The sequence below is a fragment of the Nannobrachium achirus genome (genome assembly GCF_963921795.1).
Source record: "Nannobrachium achirus genome assembly, chromosome: 1".
Classification (NCBI taxonomy): domain Eukaryota; kingdom Metazoa; phylum Chordata; class Actinopteri; order Myctophiformes; family Myctophidae; genus Nannobrachium; species Nannobrachium achirus.
In genome coordinates this window covers 34,824,373-34,843,906 of record NC_137810.1, presented here as the reverse complement: position 1 = coordinate 34,843,906, position 19,534 = coordinate 34,824,373, and the positions used below count along the sequence as shown (strand labels likewise).

The 19,534-nt window shown below is 42.2% G+C and overlaps 1 protein-coding gene across 1 annotated transcript; it reads left to right on the top strand.

Annotated features, from left to right (window-relative positions):
* Nucleotides 1-3,243: 3,243 nt before the first annotated feature.
* Nucleotides 3,244-16,473, top strand: LOC308287347 (NFX1-type zinc finger-containing protein 1-like; the record flags this gene model as incomplete). Its single annotated transcript, XM_080728493.1, has 17 exons — nt 3,244-3,606; nt 3,814-4,030; nt 5,009-5,361; nt 5,942-6,121; nt 6,512-6,618; nt 7,044-7,282; nt 7,415-7,549; nt 7,884-8,032; nt 8,456-8,614; nt 8,702-8,819; nt 9,163-9,383; nt 10,336-10,475; nt 11,673-11,805; nt 12,254-12,421; nt 13,164-13,274; nt 13,443-13,538; nt 13,897-16,473. 17 exons carry the CDS (start codon nt 3,244-3,246, stop codon nt 16,342-16,344), a joined length of 5,337 nt encoding a protein of 1,778 aa, XP_080584619.1. The 3' UTR covers nt 16,345-16,473.
* Nucleotides 16,474-19,534: the final 3,061 nt, after the last annotated feature.

Below are 19,534 nucleotides of genomic sequence, written 5' to 3'. Positions count from 1 at the left end.
TTCTGTCACCTGATAGTTGGTGGAGACGCACTGACCCACCCAAATAGATGTCTCCAAGATCACCTCCTCTATGAATGTTACGCTTGTATGTCACTTTGAAATCAAAGCCTCAAGCTGGACAAAATATATTTTAGTTCAGTTGAACTTTTGAATTGTAAGGACACAAAATGTGATGTGTATAAGGCCATAGGCCATAGGGTGTCATGGCATTGGTCCGAAATCTCATTGTAACCCTTACCCTACATCCCATTAGTCAGAATCTGGTGATGTTAACCTGGTGAAAAATGCTGTTCCTAAACCTAAACCTAACCTCAGTAAAACTATGACTAAACCTAACCCAAACCCTAACCCTAACCCTAACCTCAGTAAAACTATGCCTAAACCTAACCCTAAAACCTAACCCTAACTAAATTCGGACTAATGAGATGTAGGACTAATGAGATGTAGGACTTATGGGCAATCCCTGGCCATAGACCCCCTTTTAATACATTATGGTTCCATTTGCACAAGACAGACCCGTAAGAGTGTTCATTAGTTACAACAGTTGAATGACTTCATCCAATAACATTATCATTCATGACACACAGAGATACAGAAGGCCTCTCCTTATAAAACCAATATGTTTTAAATGCTTTAAACCAATGGCATGACCTGAGGCCACAATGGCCTTAATGCCCCAGCTGACTGTACCACTTTCTCCTCTGTCTCTTTCTTGTCAATATGTAGACAGTATCACCAGTGTCTCTTTCTTGTCATGTAGACACCAGTTTCTTTTGTTGAGATTCCAGTGACTTTGATTGGTGCAGGGCTGAGCAAGGATCAGATTGTAATTGTAATACCATCATTTATCTATTTCATTGCAGATTAGGTTATCATCCCTAACCCTTAAAGTCAACACATCTTTTCAATGGACTAAAATCTTGTTTTATTTGATGGTCTTCCTGCCCTGGCATTTGGCCTTTACTAGACCACCTCTCCTTTATTCCCTCTAAAGGCCCTACTACACCAAATATATTTGCTGAAAGTAGCAGATCTACAAGCTCAACTACATCTCCTATTTTCGGCTGTTCACCTGAAAATAGGAGATGTAGATGGCCTACATGTAGTACAGGGCTCTATTCCTCTATACTTTCTACTTACTTTTTGTTTTGGCTCTACATCTGATTCAATATCTTCCTTGAAAATAGCAGTACACCATGGTGTCTGTCTGAGAAGAGAATACAAGTAGGCGTAGCCTACGTGCATAGCTGACAGACAACGCCACGGTTTCGATTTCCAAGTCATCAAAATCATTTTCCTGTACCGTACCAAAGGCTCGGCAGTACAAAGCTGCCTGACATCTGACTGAACAATCTGGGAACCCATCGTCAAAGAAAAGGGAAAAACAGCGCCCTCTCTGCTTTGTTAATTTGAAAAGCACTTCATCTCATCATCTGGTTGAGACTTGAGAGCTTTAGCCGCTCTCCAGTAGGATGCTCTTAGCGAAATCTCATGAAAGTGTTCAGTTTCCCTGTGATTGGTAGAGAATAGAGATAGACGTATTTTAAGGCTCCTCGTTAGGTGAGTCATTGTTGTTTGTTGTTGTTGTTGTTGTTGTTGTTATTTATTATCATTATTTAGACGGTACTGTTTGGCTATTTTATGAAGAACTGAACAGAGCAATGCAAAACACTGTGGGTAGGACATAAATGTATTTGCAGCAAAAAAAAAAAAAAATAATAATCTGATGCTGTTTGTTTAGTTAGAAATGTATTGTCATCGTCATATGAACATATGGGCGTATACAGTAGATGTTATGTGGTGTTTAAAATGTTTTCACCTTTGGCGTATCAAACAAATAATTGCATTCTAAGTTCTGAGTTCCTGCTGCTTGTGCGCTGTATCATTACATGATTTCTGGTGAAATGAAACCTATTCACTTGCATTTACTTTTGGAGTCCAGCAGGTGGCGCACATGCCCATATAATGGTTGAGTCAAAATCATCTATTCTGGTGCAGTGAAAATACAGCAAAACCTCACTTCACTAGATGCAAAAGTATGCAGATGAACATGTGTGCGCTTGTTCTCTTGAAAGTGATTCTGAAATACATTTCTGATGATAAATGGTGCTCATGTCAAGGTTAGGATAATTGATACCTATGGCTAGGCCCATATATTGAGTGCAATGAGCCTGTGTCTGAGATCCAACTTTGATGTATTGTTTTGTAGGCTATACATTACATGTTGAGGCTGTCCTCCTTCTTCACTCATAGAATGCCAGTGTGAGCATCCTTCAAAGTCATCAATATTCATGGGCAGCCATGGACAAACCTTCATCGAGAGTTAGACCTGAACATGAAAGAGGTAAGAGCAAAGAGTTCGTGGAAAGGTAAATAAGGTAATCAGACTGGCTTCCCCTTGAATTTCATCATTGTCTAACTAACGTAATGTTGCTTTTTCCTACAGATAACATTGATGATGGACAATGGACAGTTGTTGACAAATGGACAATTATTGATGATGAGGGTGGAAGGGAAGGCTCAAACAGCAGAGAGAGTGCTGCCCCTGCAGGTTTGGCTGCAGGAGGGAATGACGAAGCAAGGAAGGGCACTAAACGAAAACGAAGCAGGAGTAGGCACAGTGGTGCAAGTAACAGGGAAAGGGGAGAGCTAGATGTAGACAGAAGAGTGACAGAGGCTGGAGGTGTGGACAGAGGAGGTGTGGACAGGTGGAGAGGTAGAGGAGGTGTGGACAGAGGAGGTGTGGACAGGTGGAGAGGTAGAGGAGGTGTGGACAGAGGAGGTGTGGACAGGTGGAGAGGTAGAGGAGGTGTGGACAGAGGAGGTGTGGACAGGTGGAGAGGTAAAGGAGTTGTGGACAGAGGAGGTGTGGACAGGTGGAGAGGTAGAGGAGGTGTGGACAGAGGAGGTGTGGACAGGTGGAGAGGTAAAGGAGGTGTGGACAGAGGAGGTGTGGACAGGTGGAGAGGTAGAGGAGGTGTGCAAAGAGGGGGAGGCAGAGAAGGAGTGGACAGAGGAAGAGAAAGAGAAAGGGAGTTTGGAAGGGGAGACAGAGGAGGAAGAAGTGAGGGATGGGGTGAAAGAGGCAGAGGTGCAGCGAGAGGAAGATATGGAGGATGGGGTAATATAGCTGTAAGAGAAAGAGAGAGAGGGGACATAGGGCCTGGGGGTAGACGGGGTGGTGAGAGAAGAGGTGGCGATGTTGGTGGAAGACGCAAGAGGAATTGGGACAGTTCCGATTCTATGAGCAGGGATGGCACCCCACACGGTCCTCGACTGGGCTACAAAACATTAGAAGAGCTATCTGGGAAAGATCCAGCCCTGGTGGCCATCTCCCTGTCCTCTAACCTGGCTCTGCAAGCCCTGCTGAATGAGAGGGAGATCAGACAGGACCTCGTCCAGCTCCTCTGCTTGGTCTTGTGCAAGGCCTTTCAGGCACAGACAGACAGGGCCACTCTACTACACCTGGCTGACACAGTGAAAAACTCAGGCTTCCTCCGCACCATTCTGCCACACTATGTGGTGAACATGGCTTCAGAGTCAAGCCCTGTCCGCAGGAATCAGTACCCACTGCATATGGACAACATCCTGGCGGTTGTCTTTGAGGTAATTGCGTCCTTGTCTTACAGAGATATGGTTTGTAAAACTACTTCATTTCCATTCAAAGCTCCTTGTGCAAATTTGACATGATTATTAAGTAATTTTGTTTGGATAAAATGTTCAGCCTGTTTTTTCTGTATATTGAATTATTGTTCCTCCTTTTAGGCTTGATATCCTCTGCAGTTTACTTAAATATTATCCGCTTGGTTCCAGGTGCTCAAAACATTCCCTTCCAGTTCTGTCCAGTCAGTGTCAATGCTGGTCATGCTGTTTCCAAACTCCATCAACAACCTCAAGGCATCTGGGGTGGACATCAGCCCTCAGACAGAGGAGAAGTTGCAGGAACTCCAGGGCCTGGTCAACCATCTTCAAGAGAAATCCAGGGATGGGACCCTCCGTTCAGACAAAAACTCCTATAGCCTTCTGCACGGTGCTGGAGAGAACCCAGGTAGGCAATGTCCCCTGAGGGACAATCATATGAATACTGCTTTAGTATAAGCCTTTATTGACCGTAACATTTAGATAAAATACTCGTAAAAAAGGCCAAGTTGTGTAGAATAGCGTGTGTGTGTGTGTGTGTGTGTGTGTGTGTGTGTGTGTGTGTGTGTGTGTGCGTGCCTGCGTGTGTCGATCCGTTCGTCCGTCCTAAAAAGTAGACCAAACACAGTTCACAGCTCCACATTTATGACATCATGAAACAGAACCACCTCTGGCAATAAACAAGCTGCACACAACACATCAAGGAAATGCCCGGTAAATAGTAAATAGAAATGTCAAACCAATCATATAAATGAAATCTACAATCAATCAATCAATCAACTTTATTTAGAAGACACAGGGTTAACTTTGTTTGTGTAACTATTTTTCTTTACTATCGTGCATATTGTGTACGCTGATTTGTTGTTTTGTATTTATTTTATTGTTACTGTCTTTATTATTGTTTCAAGGAGTGATTAATGATAGCAACATGGGGGGAGGGTTGGGGAAAAGGGGGAAAAAAAAAGAAAAGGAATGTCTTTGCAATATTGACTTGTTTGATGTACAATGTTGAAACATATGTGACATGAATAAAGATATATATAAAAAAAAAAAAAAGAAGACACAGGGTCCATTAATAACAAGACACATAAAAACACATAAAATAAAAATAAAAATAAAAACTGTACAGAATCATAAATAAAACATCATCTATACACAAGACAATCGTACCAGTGTTCCCAGAAAGGAGACTGGTACCGGGTAGTACTGAGGCAGGGGTTGATCAACAACCCAATAATAGAGTTTTGCGACTCATTCAAACGACACATAAATCTATACATTAAATTCCTCCGAAGAGCTTGAAAAGTGCTTATACCCAGGTTACAGAACAGCTCACTAGCACTGTATACTGTATGGCCACTTTCACTAGGTGTGGACGAGCAGCAGAACTTCAGGACCCTGCCCATCTACCCTACGCCTGAGGAGTTCCATGAGGAACAGAGGCCCTTCCTTAGACCCAATCTCACCTCGTGTCGCTACGCCAGCACCCACGTCTACCTTGACACACACTTCCGGCTGCTGAGAGAGGACTTTGTGCGACCGCTTCGCGAGGGGATCCAGCAACTACTTCAGAACCAAAGGGACATGGGGAGGAATGACAACACGCCCAAGAATGCATCCTTTGATGACATCAGAGTGTACCTTGACACCCGTCTGGTGGGGACAAAATGTACGCTGGATGGCATAGCCTTCATTGTTCAGTTTGACCCTGAGCCTCTTAAGGTCAGTACCTGGATGGATTTACATGAACGTCTTCTCGTATGCTTTCACATTTGTTAGATTTCTTTATGGAATTGATTAGGGCTGAGAGCCTGCGACTATTATCAATACATTGTTTAATTAATCAAAAAATCAAGAAACGCTGAATCAACGCAAAACAATGGTGATAGATTTATTTTATATTCAGTTAAATCAATTACCGTATTTTCCGGACTATAAGGCGCACTTAAAAGCCTTTAATTTTCTCAAAAAACTACAGTGCGCCTTATAGTCCAGTGCGCCTTATATATGGATCATTAATTGACATTGACATTCCCTTTAGCACAGCTCCATCTGTTGGATGCATAACGCAACGGTAGCATCTATTATGTGCGCCTTATAGTCCGGTGCGCCTTATAGTCCGGAAAATACGGTAGTCTGATTAACCACTTAAGCTATACTTTGTTGTACAATGGTGCAAAAACATGACAAATAACTGAGCTTGTAGATCATCCATTTTCGATATTAAAGTTTTGTAACATTTCCACCTATATTGACATGCTCAAAGAATACACCCCCTACCACACATTCTTTCTCCCAATAGTTTGTACGCTGGCAGAATTCGAAGAGGCTAATCTACGGGTCCCTGGTCTGTCTTTCGTGTGATAACTTTGAGACCTTCCTGTTTGCCACGGTGTCACATAGTGACCCTAATGAACTGCAGCATGGCCGGGTCCAGCTTATCTTCTCAGGGGAGAGCAGAGACAAGCTGGTGAAAATGCAGGTGGGACCCTACAGTGTGTTTGGCATATTTAGTGGAATATTTGGACAGGGTACAGTAATTGACAGTTGCTAAGGATGCATAAGGTCACCAACAAAGCAATGTATCGTCACTGTTTTATTCAAATGCTGACCCTGTAATTTTCTTATCTAAAGAAAGATACAGAAAAGCTGTGTAATACATGTTAGAGCTTATGCATTGTAGCATGACAATAATACATCTTCAGTCTGTGCCATTTTGGTCGAGTGACAAAGTATTACATTTGCCTTAACTCCACATAAAATATGTCTACTTGCTGCACAGTTTCTCCATCCTTTGTACATATTCACTCTACAAAGTATCATATTGTATGATACTATAGACTAGAGTAAAACAAATTACATGATCCTTTAGACAGACCAGTCCTTCCTGATGGTGGAGACCACTGCCTACTTTGAAGCCTACCGCCATGTGCTAGAAGGCTTGCAGGAGCAAGAGGAGGCCCACCTGCCCTTCCAGAGGTTCGAGGGTGTGCGTGCGTGTGTGTGTGCTTGTGAGCATTTAGATTTAGACTTTCTCCAGTCATTAAAAAATGACATTCCAGAATAATTGTGTCAATATTGACTAATATTATTAGTAGTTCCTAAGTAAAGGGTGATTTAATCCAGTCAATCAACACTGTAAAAGTATTAAAACATAAGTTTATTTTAATTCCTAACTGAAATGACTCCAACAGCTGTAAACCAAACTACAGTTGTAAAATTGGTTATCAGTTATGTCCAGTTTACCAAGCATCATAATCAATACTCTACACATGATGTCATACCACAGATTCTTTAGGTCTCATCATTCCCATTTCCTCATAAAGTCCAATCTTTCCATGTAAGTCCCTGTAAGAGTAAAAGTCCAATCTTTAACTCTTACATGTACATCTCTTATACTGTAGGTACATTGTGGACTGCCAATCTGATGTGCTCCCCCCAGCCTATCTAAACAACGATGATTCTTACAAACTGTCAGACATTGCGGATCCTGAATACAAGGGCAATATTCAGCCCTTCCACTGTCTGAAGCCAGAGGAGTGGCCCAAGATGGAGGAGCTTGGGCTGGATGAGTCTCAAATGAGAGCCCTTCAGCTGGCCCTCACCAAGGAGCTGGCCATCATACAGGGACCTCCTGGTACTGGTAAGGCATTACGAGGTATTTTCAAAGATCTCTGCCCATATGGAGGTATCTGTATCTTTCAATCCCTTTTCTTTTTATGCCCATATTTTAAACAATTTTAATATAGGATAATATCCCTTCTTGTGTCTCCAGGGAAGACCTTTGTTGGACTGAAGATTGCTCAGGCCCTGTTGACAAATAAAAGCCTTTGGAGTAGTAAGCTAATAGGTAATGCACCCATGCTGGTGGTGTGTTATACTAACCACGCCCTGGATCAGTTCCTTGAGGGTAAGTCATTCAATGAGTTCTTTTTCTCAATTGCAACTAAATGAACCACTTAAACCTTATATACTTTTGACCAGAGTGCCCAGAGCTCTAAACCTGATCCAAAAGACAAGCTTGTAGATGTGCTTTTTCCACCCACTGTATAATGTCATGTCAAGAACATGGATTCCAGGGTTTATGTGGTTAATCCACAATGCTGTGCAGTTATACAAGTTTGACAACCTTGATGGGGTTCCATTACGGAAATCCATTCCAAAGCTTATTTTCGTTTTTTTATTTTGATTTGATGCCATGAGCTCAGCTAACTTAACATGAGCATAATACTCCTGTCACACAGGTATCCATAAATTCCTGCCAGATGGTATTGTCAGAGTAGGAGGCCGCAGCAGCAGTGAGGTCCTGAAGCGCTTCAATCTGCGGGAACTGATCCACTCTTTGAAGTCTAGACGCATGTTGCCGCGCCACCTGAGACTTGCGTACCATCGGGTGAGTTGGTGTGAGGAAATTATGATTTTGTTTAACATTACTCTTCCTCTGACAAAAGGTGTCAGAGCAAATCTTCCCCTCAAAGGCGGAGTGCTGTGATTTTTTCCCCCTAAAACATGATCATAGGGTATTATGATTATACTTGGAGGAAGGTGTACAGAAACTCTATCGACATACAAAACAGAAAACGTACAAAACTATGGCACAACCTCTTTAATGTAAGCACTTAATCCCAGCGACTTGCTGTGAGCTTGTCGATCTTGTCAATCTACTAATTTAGCATTTGATATTTCTATGGCATGGCATGGAGTTTTCGCGGTATGCTTTCCTAATTATGACATTCTCAGAATATGGACACTATCTATGTTTCACCTGGTTGATACCATTATTGTGGTTTAGCTTGTGTTTTCATACTTCTGTCAGATCTACAGTGCGCTGCATAAGACGGAGTTAGAGATCCAGAATCAGGAGGTGAAGCTGGAGTGCAGTGTGAAAGGGGTCATCAGAGAAGCTTTCCTAGAGTGCTTCATCTCAGAAGCACAGTGGCTCAGCCTGCACCACGGGCACTGCCCAGCTGTGCACGTGAGTCACAAAACAAAACAAACACATGGCTTGATTTATTGACACTCATGTGGGACATTAATTCAAAATGCTTTCTCTTTTGCCAAGACTGGGCAGGATGAGATCTTCTTTGGTGAGAAGAAACCCTGTCTGATAATGGAGTGGTTGGGGATTGTTTCGACTGTCTTCCAGCAGAGGGCGACAGAGGAGGCAAATAGAAACACAGGTGAGGTTTTAAAGTGTTGCCATTACTGAACAAAGCAGGATAAGAAGGCATAATAAGATTGAAAAGTACTGTAGATACAGCAGGGTAAAAGACATCACACCCAAAGAAACACCATAGGCACTGTAGGCAGACAGGTAATAGGCCTACAGTGTCAATCGTTCATAACCTGATTGCCTGGAGGGATTTATTTTCCTTCATGATTCCACCATTTTATGCCTCTTTATTGTTGCTATGAGTGTTTGTACTGATAATGTACTAGAAATACCGGCACACAAGCTGTGCTTTGAATTAAGTGCAAAAAAGAAAGCAGCTTTGTATCAGATTTTATTTGGATTTCTTCCAGCTATGGAGACGGAGGAGGACGATGAAATGATTGACATTGCGGAGATGGCAGATTTGATCCAGGCTGAACGATACATTGAAGACACAGATCACAGAAGTGAAAGAGACAAAGAGATGTCCAGGGTCATGGAGGAGACCCGTAGAGGAGTTCAAGAAATGTTGGTGGCCACGATGTTTGAGGATGCTGAAATACAGGTGGAGCTGAGCGAAGACGGCTTCCAGGTAAAAGAAAATGTTAGCTCTCTGGAAAAAGCTCTCTGAGAAAACGGCAAAATAGAATGTCAGATATGCCATCTGATTAGAGGACAATAGCGTTTTGGGGGATTGAAAACGCCTCAAAGTGAAACCACCTTCCAGAGTGGAAATCTTTCAAGACGATCCGCCTTGTGTCTCCAGGTGAACAGGAAAAACGCAGGAAACGACACGAACACATGTGATGTCACTGCCTCACATCTGCTCACGCTGTAGACTAGAGCCGAGCCACACTGCAATAGTGAATGTAAACAAGGAAGTACAACAGACATGTGTTATTGGTTTATCTGGCAATGCGCACCGGGTCTGGTTAGGGTTAGGGTTGGGGTTAGTTTTAGGCATAGTTTTACTGAGGTTAGGGTTAGGGTTGGGTTTAGGCATAGTTTTACTGACGTTAGGGTTAGGATTAGGGTTGGGTTTAGGCATTCACTACACTGAGCACACACCCGGTGCGCATTTCCGAACGCACCCTTTGATACACTCGGACTGAAAGACCTGCAGAAAACACTCTCCCGAGTCAGTGGACATGCAGCAGCAGAGCAGCAGCACAGCCAGAATGAAGAAGTAGGCAGAGAGGTTTAAAAACCAGCCCTGATCAGGCGAAGAGAGCATGTGACTGATCACCTGATCGGGGTGGCACACTGCCCTGAGTTGTCTGACTGCTTCACTGATGCGTCTCCATTTAAATGCAGGATAATGCGAATATAAGTCACATTTACATCTTGTGTAGCCTTGTATGCTAGATTTCAGCTGCTGGCCCTGGATTTAAATGGCTTCAACTCTCAGTTTACAAAGCTATTACATCCTCACAGCCCTGTATTGTTGATACCAGTGGTTCTCAAAGAGCCCCCGTTGAAACCACACTGTCAAAATTCAAATGGCTTCAGTTCAAATCACACAATGCTCCTGTATGTTTGCCTAGATGCAACGGCAGCAGATGAAAAAGATGGAGAGCAATATCAAGGAAGAGCTAGGCAAGAGCTCAGCCATGAGTGAAGAAGAGGAGCAAACAATTTTCGATGTTTGGGCTCTTAGTCTTCCAGACAGATGGAGACTCTATTGGTAGGACTCGCTATCTCTACTGCCTTTTTTCTGACTACTGACCATCTCCACCGATCTTTCGTTTTTGTATGTCCACTATTGCTTTCATTTCTCTTCTTCTTTTATGTCTAGCCTTTGTTGTGTTACCTCTTACCAAGGAGGTAATTTTTTTCCTGGTTAATAAACCAGACAGAACACAACAGCACCCCCTGGCGGTAGTGGTGTTGTAGTACGGTCTGGCACCGATCCATTGAGATTCTATTTCCTCAAACAGCTTCAAGGGTTGGCCAATCAGGGTTGTATGCTTGGGGCACATGGTTTCTGTAAGCTTGGGGCACGTGGTTTGGGGCAAACCCCAGAAATGAAAACTCTTCCTGAAATCCCAGACTCTCTTCCCAAAACGAAGTGTGTGATAGAGGCTGGCAATGCCAGGCAAGGTAATTTTAGGTCTGTCCATATGTCTGTCTGCCTGTCTGTTAGCAAGATATCTACTGTATCAGTTATGAATGGATTTGCACAAAACCTGGTGGAAAGGTTGTCCTGTGCCAAATTAGAACTGATTCACTTTTGGCTTGTCAGTGAGTATGACCCGTCTCAAAACATGCACATACGTTCTGAACAGATAAACATAATACCAAAATATTTTGAACAAGGGTTTATCGTGGGTCCCAGCTAGAACTTGTTGCATATTGTTTCATTGTCAACCTGCAGAGGCCACTTAGCATGTGTTCAACATGTGTACACGTATCTAGGCAAACTGCTATGCTTGACTCAAAACATTTTCTAGTCATTGCTATGTTTTCTCCTTCCTCTCTCTTGTCCACCTCATCCCTGGCACTGGCAGCATCCTCATTGTCACTGAACTGGTGTCTATTCCCTGTGTATATAATTAAGTCAACTAATCACAGGAAACACGATCCCAGTGGACCTTACCTCAGACAGCCACGATAGAACGCTGAAAGTTCCTGCCACCGTGGAAATAACACTGCAAAATCTACAAATACTGTTTACTTGCTCTTAATTATGAGTTGGCAAAAACACTTTATCTTTCCAAGAGATTAATGTGTTTGGCTGTTTTTTTAAAGCCATTGCCTATCAAACAAAACATGACATTGGCTTTTTTCAACCTACTTTTTTGTCACGTCACCAGCTGCAAATTCGGAGTGGTTATTGAGTCAGTTGTCACAACTTTGACTACTATGTATTTCTTGTCTGCAGGTTGTGGATTGCACGCTACAGAGTAGGGAAACGCACCGAAGCCCTGCAGTCTGAGCAGGACTATCAGAATGCTGTCGACAGACTAGCTGACGTACGACGGCATGAGAGTCTCTGGGTCCTCAAGACGGCCAAGGTACAGTAATGCTAGTAACTATAGCAGCAATGTAATAATTTACTTTTCCTTTTTTTGTTTATTTGGATGGCACAGTACATATTAATGAACAAAGCAACAATACTACAGCAGTGGAGTTGGAATGCAGTGCAAATACATCAGAGTTAGCAAGGAGGCAAATTCTCATCCGTAGTCCGAAATATTGCAGATCTAATAACATGCAATGGTAAATCTAAGCAGCAGGGCTTCAGTTTCTCAACTTGTGTGTGGTAGAAGATTTTAAGCATTATTTTGTTTAGCCTAAATGTGTGTTAGATACTTAAGGCTGCACATTTCAAAAGTGAAATATAAATTAGACTATTTAACTATTCACTTTTTATTGTTCATACATTATTTATATATTATATTGATATTGATGGTCAACAAGTGTCACTGTCAGGGACAAACAAGCAAACAATGTGTACATCAGGTCATCGGCATGACGACAACAGGAGCAGCCAAGTTCCGGAAGGCTCTCCAGGAAGTGCAGCCAAGACTGGTGATCGTAGAGGAGGCTGCCGAGGTGCTGGAAGCCCACACTATCACCACACTGAGCCAAGGCTGCCAGCATCTGATCCTCATCGGAGACCACCAGCAGGTCAGAAACCACAGCTTGCCTGTAAAACCAACAGTACGGTGACACATGTCACTGGTTCTCTAGCACTTTTTGTCAAAGCCCCCCAAATTGATGGATTTGGCCACGGACCCCAATCTGAAAATATGTTGTGGCAGAGACCCCCATAAGGGAAGATTTATCAAGATCCTTCAAGATTCTTTGTTCGGAAAAGGGCGATCTAGAAGCTCAGAACTTGTTGCATGTTGGTCAGTCAGTCGGTTGGTCAGTACACTGTATGAATATATATATATATATATATATATATATATATATATATATAATGAATAATCATACTGTATATTTGATTAATAATCAAATAAAATAATAATCCTAAAAAACAACATAATAAATAGATTGTGATAAGATCATGGGTCGTGATTCTGCCTGAAAGAAATCATTATATTTTTGCATAATATGTGGGAAATTGGAGGATACAGGTGGTCCCCAGCTAAATGATTGCTGGTAAGGAACCAAATGGACCCTTACAGGCCTGTAACTCTGAAAGCATACAGATGTACATTTGAACAAACTCAGTCCAGAGTTGAATTAACACAGTGTAGATTGGGGTCCCAGATTATAATTTTGCTAAATGCATATATAAACTGTGGGTCCTTGACATTAAAAATAAGATTGTGAATCCCTGCTCTAATCCACTGTATGTTTCATCAGTTACTCCCCGATTCTACAGTATATGAACTGACCTCTATTCTATGTCTTTCTTCAGCTACGGCCTAGTGCTACGGTATATGATCTGGCCAAGAACTTTAACCTGGAGGTGTCCATGTTTGAGAGATTGATCAAGATGAACTTTCCCTATGTTAGACTCAACTACCAGGTTGGTGCTTCTTTTCATAAATCAGCCAATCAATCACTTTATTACTAATGCTAATCTATATAAATATGGGGATTCAAAGAGTAATGTATATTTGTTACTTTGGATGGATTCATCCCTGTTATGTGTGTATGTGTGTGTAATGTGTGCTGGTGCCTTCCTGCTCTGTAGCATCGTATGAGGCCAGACATTGCCTGTCTCTTGACTCCACACATCTACGATGAGCTACAGAACCACCCCTCTGTTTTGGCCTACGAAAACATCAAGGTTTGTTTTTCATTCACGTCCATATCAGGTCTCCTGGCTTTCTCCTGGCTCCCAGCATCACATAGTTGTTTACCAGCCCACACTGACATAAAAGCACCTGCGTGTGCTCTCCGGCTTTTAAGTCCATTAAGTCTGGTTTTAATAAATGCACAACAACAATAAGTCAAAATCATGTTTTTCTTTGATAAATGTCAGATGGAGGGTGAGTCAACAATGTAGAAAAAAATGATTAGCTTGCTTTATTCCTTCTTTGAACCCCCCCTCCTCCCCATTTAGGTCATATCATTTTATGAATGTCATATAATACCATACCATGAATATATGACAACACAATTTCATGCTAATTATTGCCTTGCAGGGCCTAAATGCCAATCTATTCTTTGTGGAGCACAGTCACCCAGAAGAAGAGATCAGAGATGGGAAGAGTCACCAGAACAAGCATGAAGCCAAGTTTGTAGTTTCCTTGTGCCAGTATCTTCTCTTTCAGGGCTACAAACCAGAGCAAATAACCATCCTCACAACCTACACCGGCCAGTTCCAATGCTTGCGCACACTTATGCCCTCCAAGGCCTTTTCAGGGGTCAAAATACATGTGGTTGATAAGTACCAAGGGGAAGAGAACGATATTGTCCTGCTATCTCTGGTCCGCAGCAATCCACAGGGTAAGGTCGGCTTTCTGAATATCCCCAACCGTGTTTGTGTTGCCTTGTCGCGTGCCAAGAAAGGCCTCTACTGCATTGGCAACAGTGCAATGCTGGGCAAAGTCAAACTGTGGAGTAACATCTTCCACACTTTGCGAGAGAAGGGCCAGATGGGGACGGCTCTCACACTCTGCTGTGAGAACCACCCAGAGCGTCAGGTCACAGTCTCCTGTGCTGCAGATTTCAACAAAGCCCCAGAGGGAGGCTGCAAACTACCTTGTGAGTTCCGTTTGGAATGTGGCCATGTTTGTGCAAGTGTCTGCCACCCTTATGACCGCGACCACAAGAAGTACAAGTGTCTTAAGAAGTGTCAGAAGGTTCTCTGTGACCTTAAACATAGGTGCCCATATGAGTGCCACAAAGAATGCCCCAAGGAGTGCCCAGTGAAGGTTGAGAAGACCATACCAAAGTGTCAGCACAAACAGAGGATGCCTTGCCACCAGGATCTAGATACATTTGTATGTCAGAAGCCCTGCCAGAAGATGCTCCAATGTCTGCACCCATGCACTTCCGTTTGTGGGGCGCCATGCACCAGTAAGTGCAGGGTGAAAGTCACCTTAGCACTTAAGTGTGGTCACAACAAGTTAGACAGCTGCTATTTCAATACAGCAGAAGACAAGCCTAACTGCAGCGCCCCATGTAACCAGCAGTTAAAATGTGGTCACACTTGTAAAGGTACTTGCCACCGTTGCCACCAGGGGCGCTACCATCAAATGTGTGCACACCAGTGTGAGCGTCTTCTGATCTGCTCCCATAAGTGCCGGGAGCCATGCCTTCCCGATTGCCCTTCCTGTCGCAGGCCTTGTGAAAACCGCTGCATCCACAGCAAGTGTAAGAACCAATGTGGCCAGCCGTGTGCACCTTGCATTGAGCCCTGTGCTTGGCGGTGCCCTCACCAAAGGTGTACTAAGCTTTGTCACGAGCCATGTGATCGTCTACCTTGTGATCGGCCCTGTAACAAGATCCTTTACTGTGGCCACCCCTGCATAGGCCTCTGTGGAGAGAAGTGTCCAAACAGATGTCGCATCTGTCATCGTGATAAGGTCACAGAGATTTTCTTTGGCTCTGAGGACGATCCTGATGCTTTGTTCGTTCAACTCGAAGACTGTGGACATATCATTGAATCATCGGCTATGGACACGTACATGGGGATGGATGACAACCGACAGGCTAACAAAGGAGAGGAGGTGGCCATAAAGCTGAAAGACTGCCCTAAGTGTAGAACTCCAGTCCGGAAGAACCTCCGTTATGGAACTCACATCAACCGCAGTCTGACTGAGATAGAGAAAGTAAAAGAGAAGATCAATGGCTGTCTAGTAGACATTGTACAGAAGAAGATGACCCTGGAGAAGCAATGGGGAGAGAAGTGGGGGCTTAAACAGTACCTCCCAATAGAATCCTTGAACTACATTGAATGTGAAATTGAAAGGAGTGCTTGCCATTTCACAGAAAGGGATCTGTGGGTTCTGGAGAACAAGATGGCCTTCCTTGAGAGAGTTGGAAAGCTTAAGAAGATCCAAAAAGAGCAAATGTCTAGTGTACAAGGCGTCCACTTTGAGGCAAAAGTTAACACATTGGTGAAGTGGCTCCTTGATGTCAGGCAGAAATTCAACGACCAGCAGGCCTCGGATCTGCAGGGTGAGCTGGAGAGGCTGGCCCTCTTGGCTAAGCTAGAAGCCCGTTGCAACACTGGAAGAGAACCAAGTGCCATAGTTGATCAGGAGATTGAAGTTATCAGGGGGGTTCTGGAAAAGCTGGGCCCATTCACTGAGCAAGACGAAGTGCGTGTCAAACAAGGGTTGAAGGATTTGGATGACAAGATTCCACGCCTAGGATTAGGAATCAGCGAAGATGAGAGGAAGATGATTGTGTCAGCAATGAAAATGAAGCCTGGACATTGGTACAAATGCACCAACGGCCATGTCTATGTTATAACAGAGTGTGGAGGCGCAATGGAGAGTCGCCGGTGCACTGAATGCAATGCTACTATTGGTGGAGCGAGTCATGCTCTGGCCCCAGGCAACCAAGTAGCGTCAGAGATGGATGGAGCACAACACGCTGCTTGGTCTGAGGCCAACAACCCGCTCAATTTTAACTTCAATTAACCACTTACACCCTAAATACTGTTTCTGACGAATGTTCACCTATTTCTGCCGAATGTTCACTCGCCCAGACATTCCCAGAATGTTGTATTTTTATATTTTTATTCTGTATCCTGTTCTATTCTTGCACACTGTTATGGCCCTATATGACCACATACTGGTTTAGCCCTGGGTGTGGCAGTGGAGATTGGAGGAGTGGCATGGTGTGTCAAACTCGCCAACATTTGCCATCACATTTGTTTTAAGTGGTACAGGATATGCAGCTCAGCAATTATAAGGTGAATTGATCCCATTGCATGATGGAGGACGATATCACGATACATTAAATCTCCACGATACGATTATCGTGATTGTTTTTTATCACGATAAACGATAATATTGAGTATTGTCCAATCCCTAGTATGCTGTGTGCACCATGTCTTATGCTTGGTTCTTAAGATAAACTTAAATCCTGACTAATACAAGCAATCCTTTAAGAAATGTTATTGTGGGCTTGCTTTAGCCTCAATTTATATTTGTTTATTCCGCCACTTTCTTTGGCATCCTACTACTACCAAATTCTTTTAGCTATCAATTTCGTTCTAACTTCAACTTTTCCAGCTTTATGCAGTTATTATTGCTTGTACTTTTTTCTTTACAAATCATTATACTTTTTGAGATTTTTGAAGAAAGAAAATGTTTCCCTGTGGATTCCTCTGGGAAATGAATTCTATCTACCATTTAATATTACTGCTTGTTGGGATTGAGCTGAATCGAAAGTCCGTCTGAGGAGGGATGTGTACATTTTCTACTGTACATAATATACTTTGTGTGTTTTCAGCAAGCCTATGCAGTTTCTGCAGGAACTGCTTTTCTAGTTGTATTTTCAAACCTTTTCTTGTGTTCATACTAAGGGAAGCTCTGTAGGGGTGTGCTGCCATTTATTTTATTCCCCCTTTTCTGACCATGTTTTGTTTAGGTAGGGAGCATAGATTGTAATTTTTGTTTTTGGTGTAGTTTAGCTTGTTCTTTTCAGGTAGGGTGTATTTTGGCTTTGGCCACCCTGAAGCTTTGAGCTTTCCCTGTTTTTTATTTATCCTCTGTAAACTTAGATTTGATCATAATAAATGTCAACTTTTTTTTGTGGTACTTTTTAGACATGTTACTCCTTCCTAGCCTCTAGATGCCATATAAGGTCGTAACAACCATACTGTACTGCGGGATGGTGAATTGTTTTAATATACTGGACTGCTTGATATACTGTATGAACAGTTGAACACATAATAAAATAACTAAAAATTGTATGGCTTCATTATTTAAAATTTCTGGGGTTTAGTTTTTTATATACATTTTTTCTGGAAGTATGTATTCATAAATACAACATTTTATTTATTTATTTATAAATGAATAAATATCTTTGGCCATCTCGGGGCATCCAACCTTCTGCCACATGATGGCAGTCAACCATTATGGAAAGTCTGCACAGCATTCTGAGGTTCCTCTCCATGAAAACTTGATCCAAGGACAGCTTCATTCAGTGCTGATAACCTCGCATTACAGTAAACACACAAGTGTTGATTGAGGGAGGAATCCATAGCCATATTCAATCCCATCCGTTTTTATGCCATAAATATGTATCAAGACAAGCATGTTCAAGTTGGTTGGTTTCATGTTGGATAGCATATCCATCCATTTGGATATAATTATGTCAGGGACTGTAAATTGCAATAATATAAATTACATATATATATATATCAATAGCTGATAGAAAAAAGTGCATAGACAGCCCAAAACATAGGCCTATTTCATAATGGATGCCTACATGATTCACTCCCTTTAGGGCTAATTTGTCAATGTCCTAAAACTATTTTTCATACATTTAAATAATCTAGGAATTTCATTAACTTATCTGGTCACTGTAAACATGAAGCCACGGATAACAATATTTTATGACATAGTCATGTTGACTTGTAACATTTGGCGTAAATTACCACAACAATATAGCCTTAATGTAGATATATTTCTAAAACACTGTCCCTTTATTTGCTGTAATGCACTGGCAAGTGTCAACATTAGATACACATCCACTGAACATGAGTTGACATCTCCAGCCACATGCTGTGGCATGCTGTTAGTGTAAGATATAGTGTTATTCAGTGTACAAAGCTTTTATGTTCAGTTCCAATAGATCCAATGTAGTTATTATTTAGTCAAAAGCTTTTATTAATACATTTCATTTGTTCAATATTCATAAAACCCACAGACGGACGTCACTACGTTGCTTTAACTTAAAAGTGTCAAAAATAGCTAAAATTGCAGATCTACAAGCTCACAGCGTGTCGCAAGGCAATGCATTGTGAGCTTGTAGATCAGCTATTTTTGCTACTTTTGAGTGACACTATAATATAATTATGTATAAAAGTATGGCATTCATTGACCAAAATAGCAACAATATACTCAAGTGCCAGACAATGTCCCAGCCTAACATATAGTTCCAGTGTGTTACTTGTCTACATAATACATCTGCAACATAACTTTAGTCAGAAATGAACTCATTTCATGTCAGGGGGTAAAGTTCATGTGCAACACCCACTCCCCCCAACCCAACATACACACTCTGTCTTTCTCTGTGTGCATGTCCATCAGCCTGTCTCTCTGTTCCAATAAGCATGATGAAGATAATATTGACTAAACAGAAGTGGGTGAGGAGTGTGTGATTGATGTGAGAAGGTCTCATGCACCCTGTCCTTGTAATGCCCGTCGTTTAGCCTCTGCCACAGTAGCCTACTACTTTGTGGTTGCTGGCAGGAGTATGTGTGGATAGTCTGGTAGCATCTAGCTGCCTGCTGGTCCAGAGTGTGAGAGCACAATGCCAGCTATGCTGCAGACTACAATGAGGTTATATATGAAGCTATGCTGCAGACTACAATGAGGTTATATATGAAGCTATGCTGCAGACTACATTGAAGTTATATTCCTACCGAGTAGGAAGGGTTACTATGGTTCAATGCACTTCTACTGTGAATGTAAATGACACTTCAGAGCTGTCAAGATTTTCTACTGTTTTCTTTTCTTTACATATATATATATATATATATATATATATATATATATATATATATATATATATATATATATATATATATATATATATATATAGAGGCCTATATATACACATACCGGTACATACATACCCTTGATATGAATTACAAAG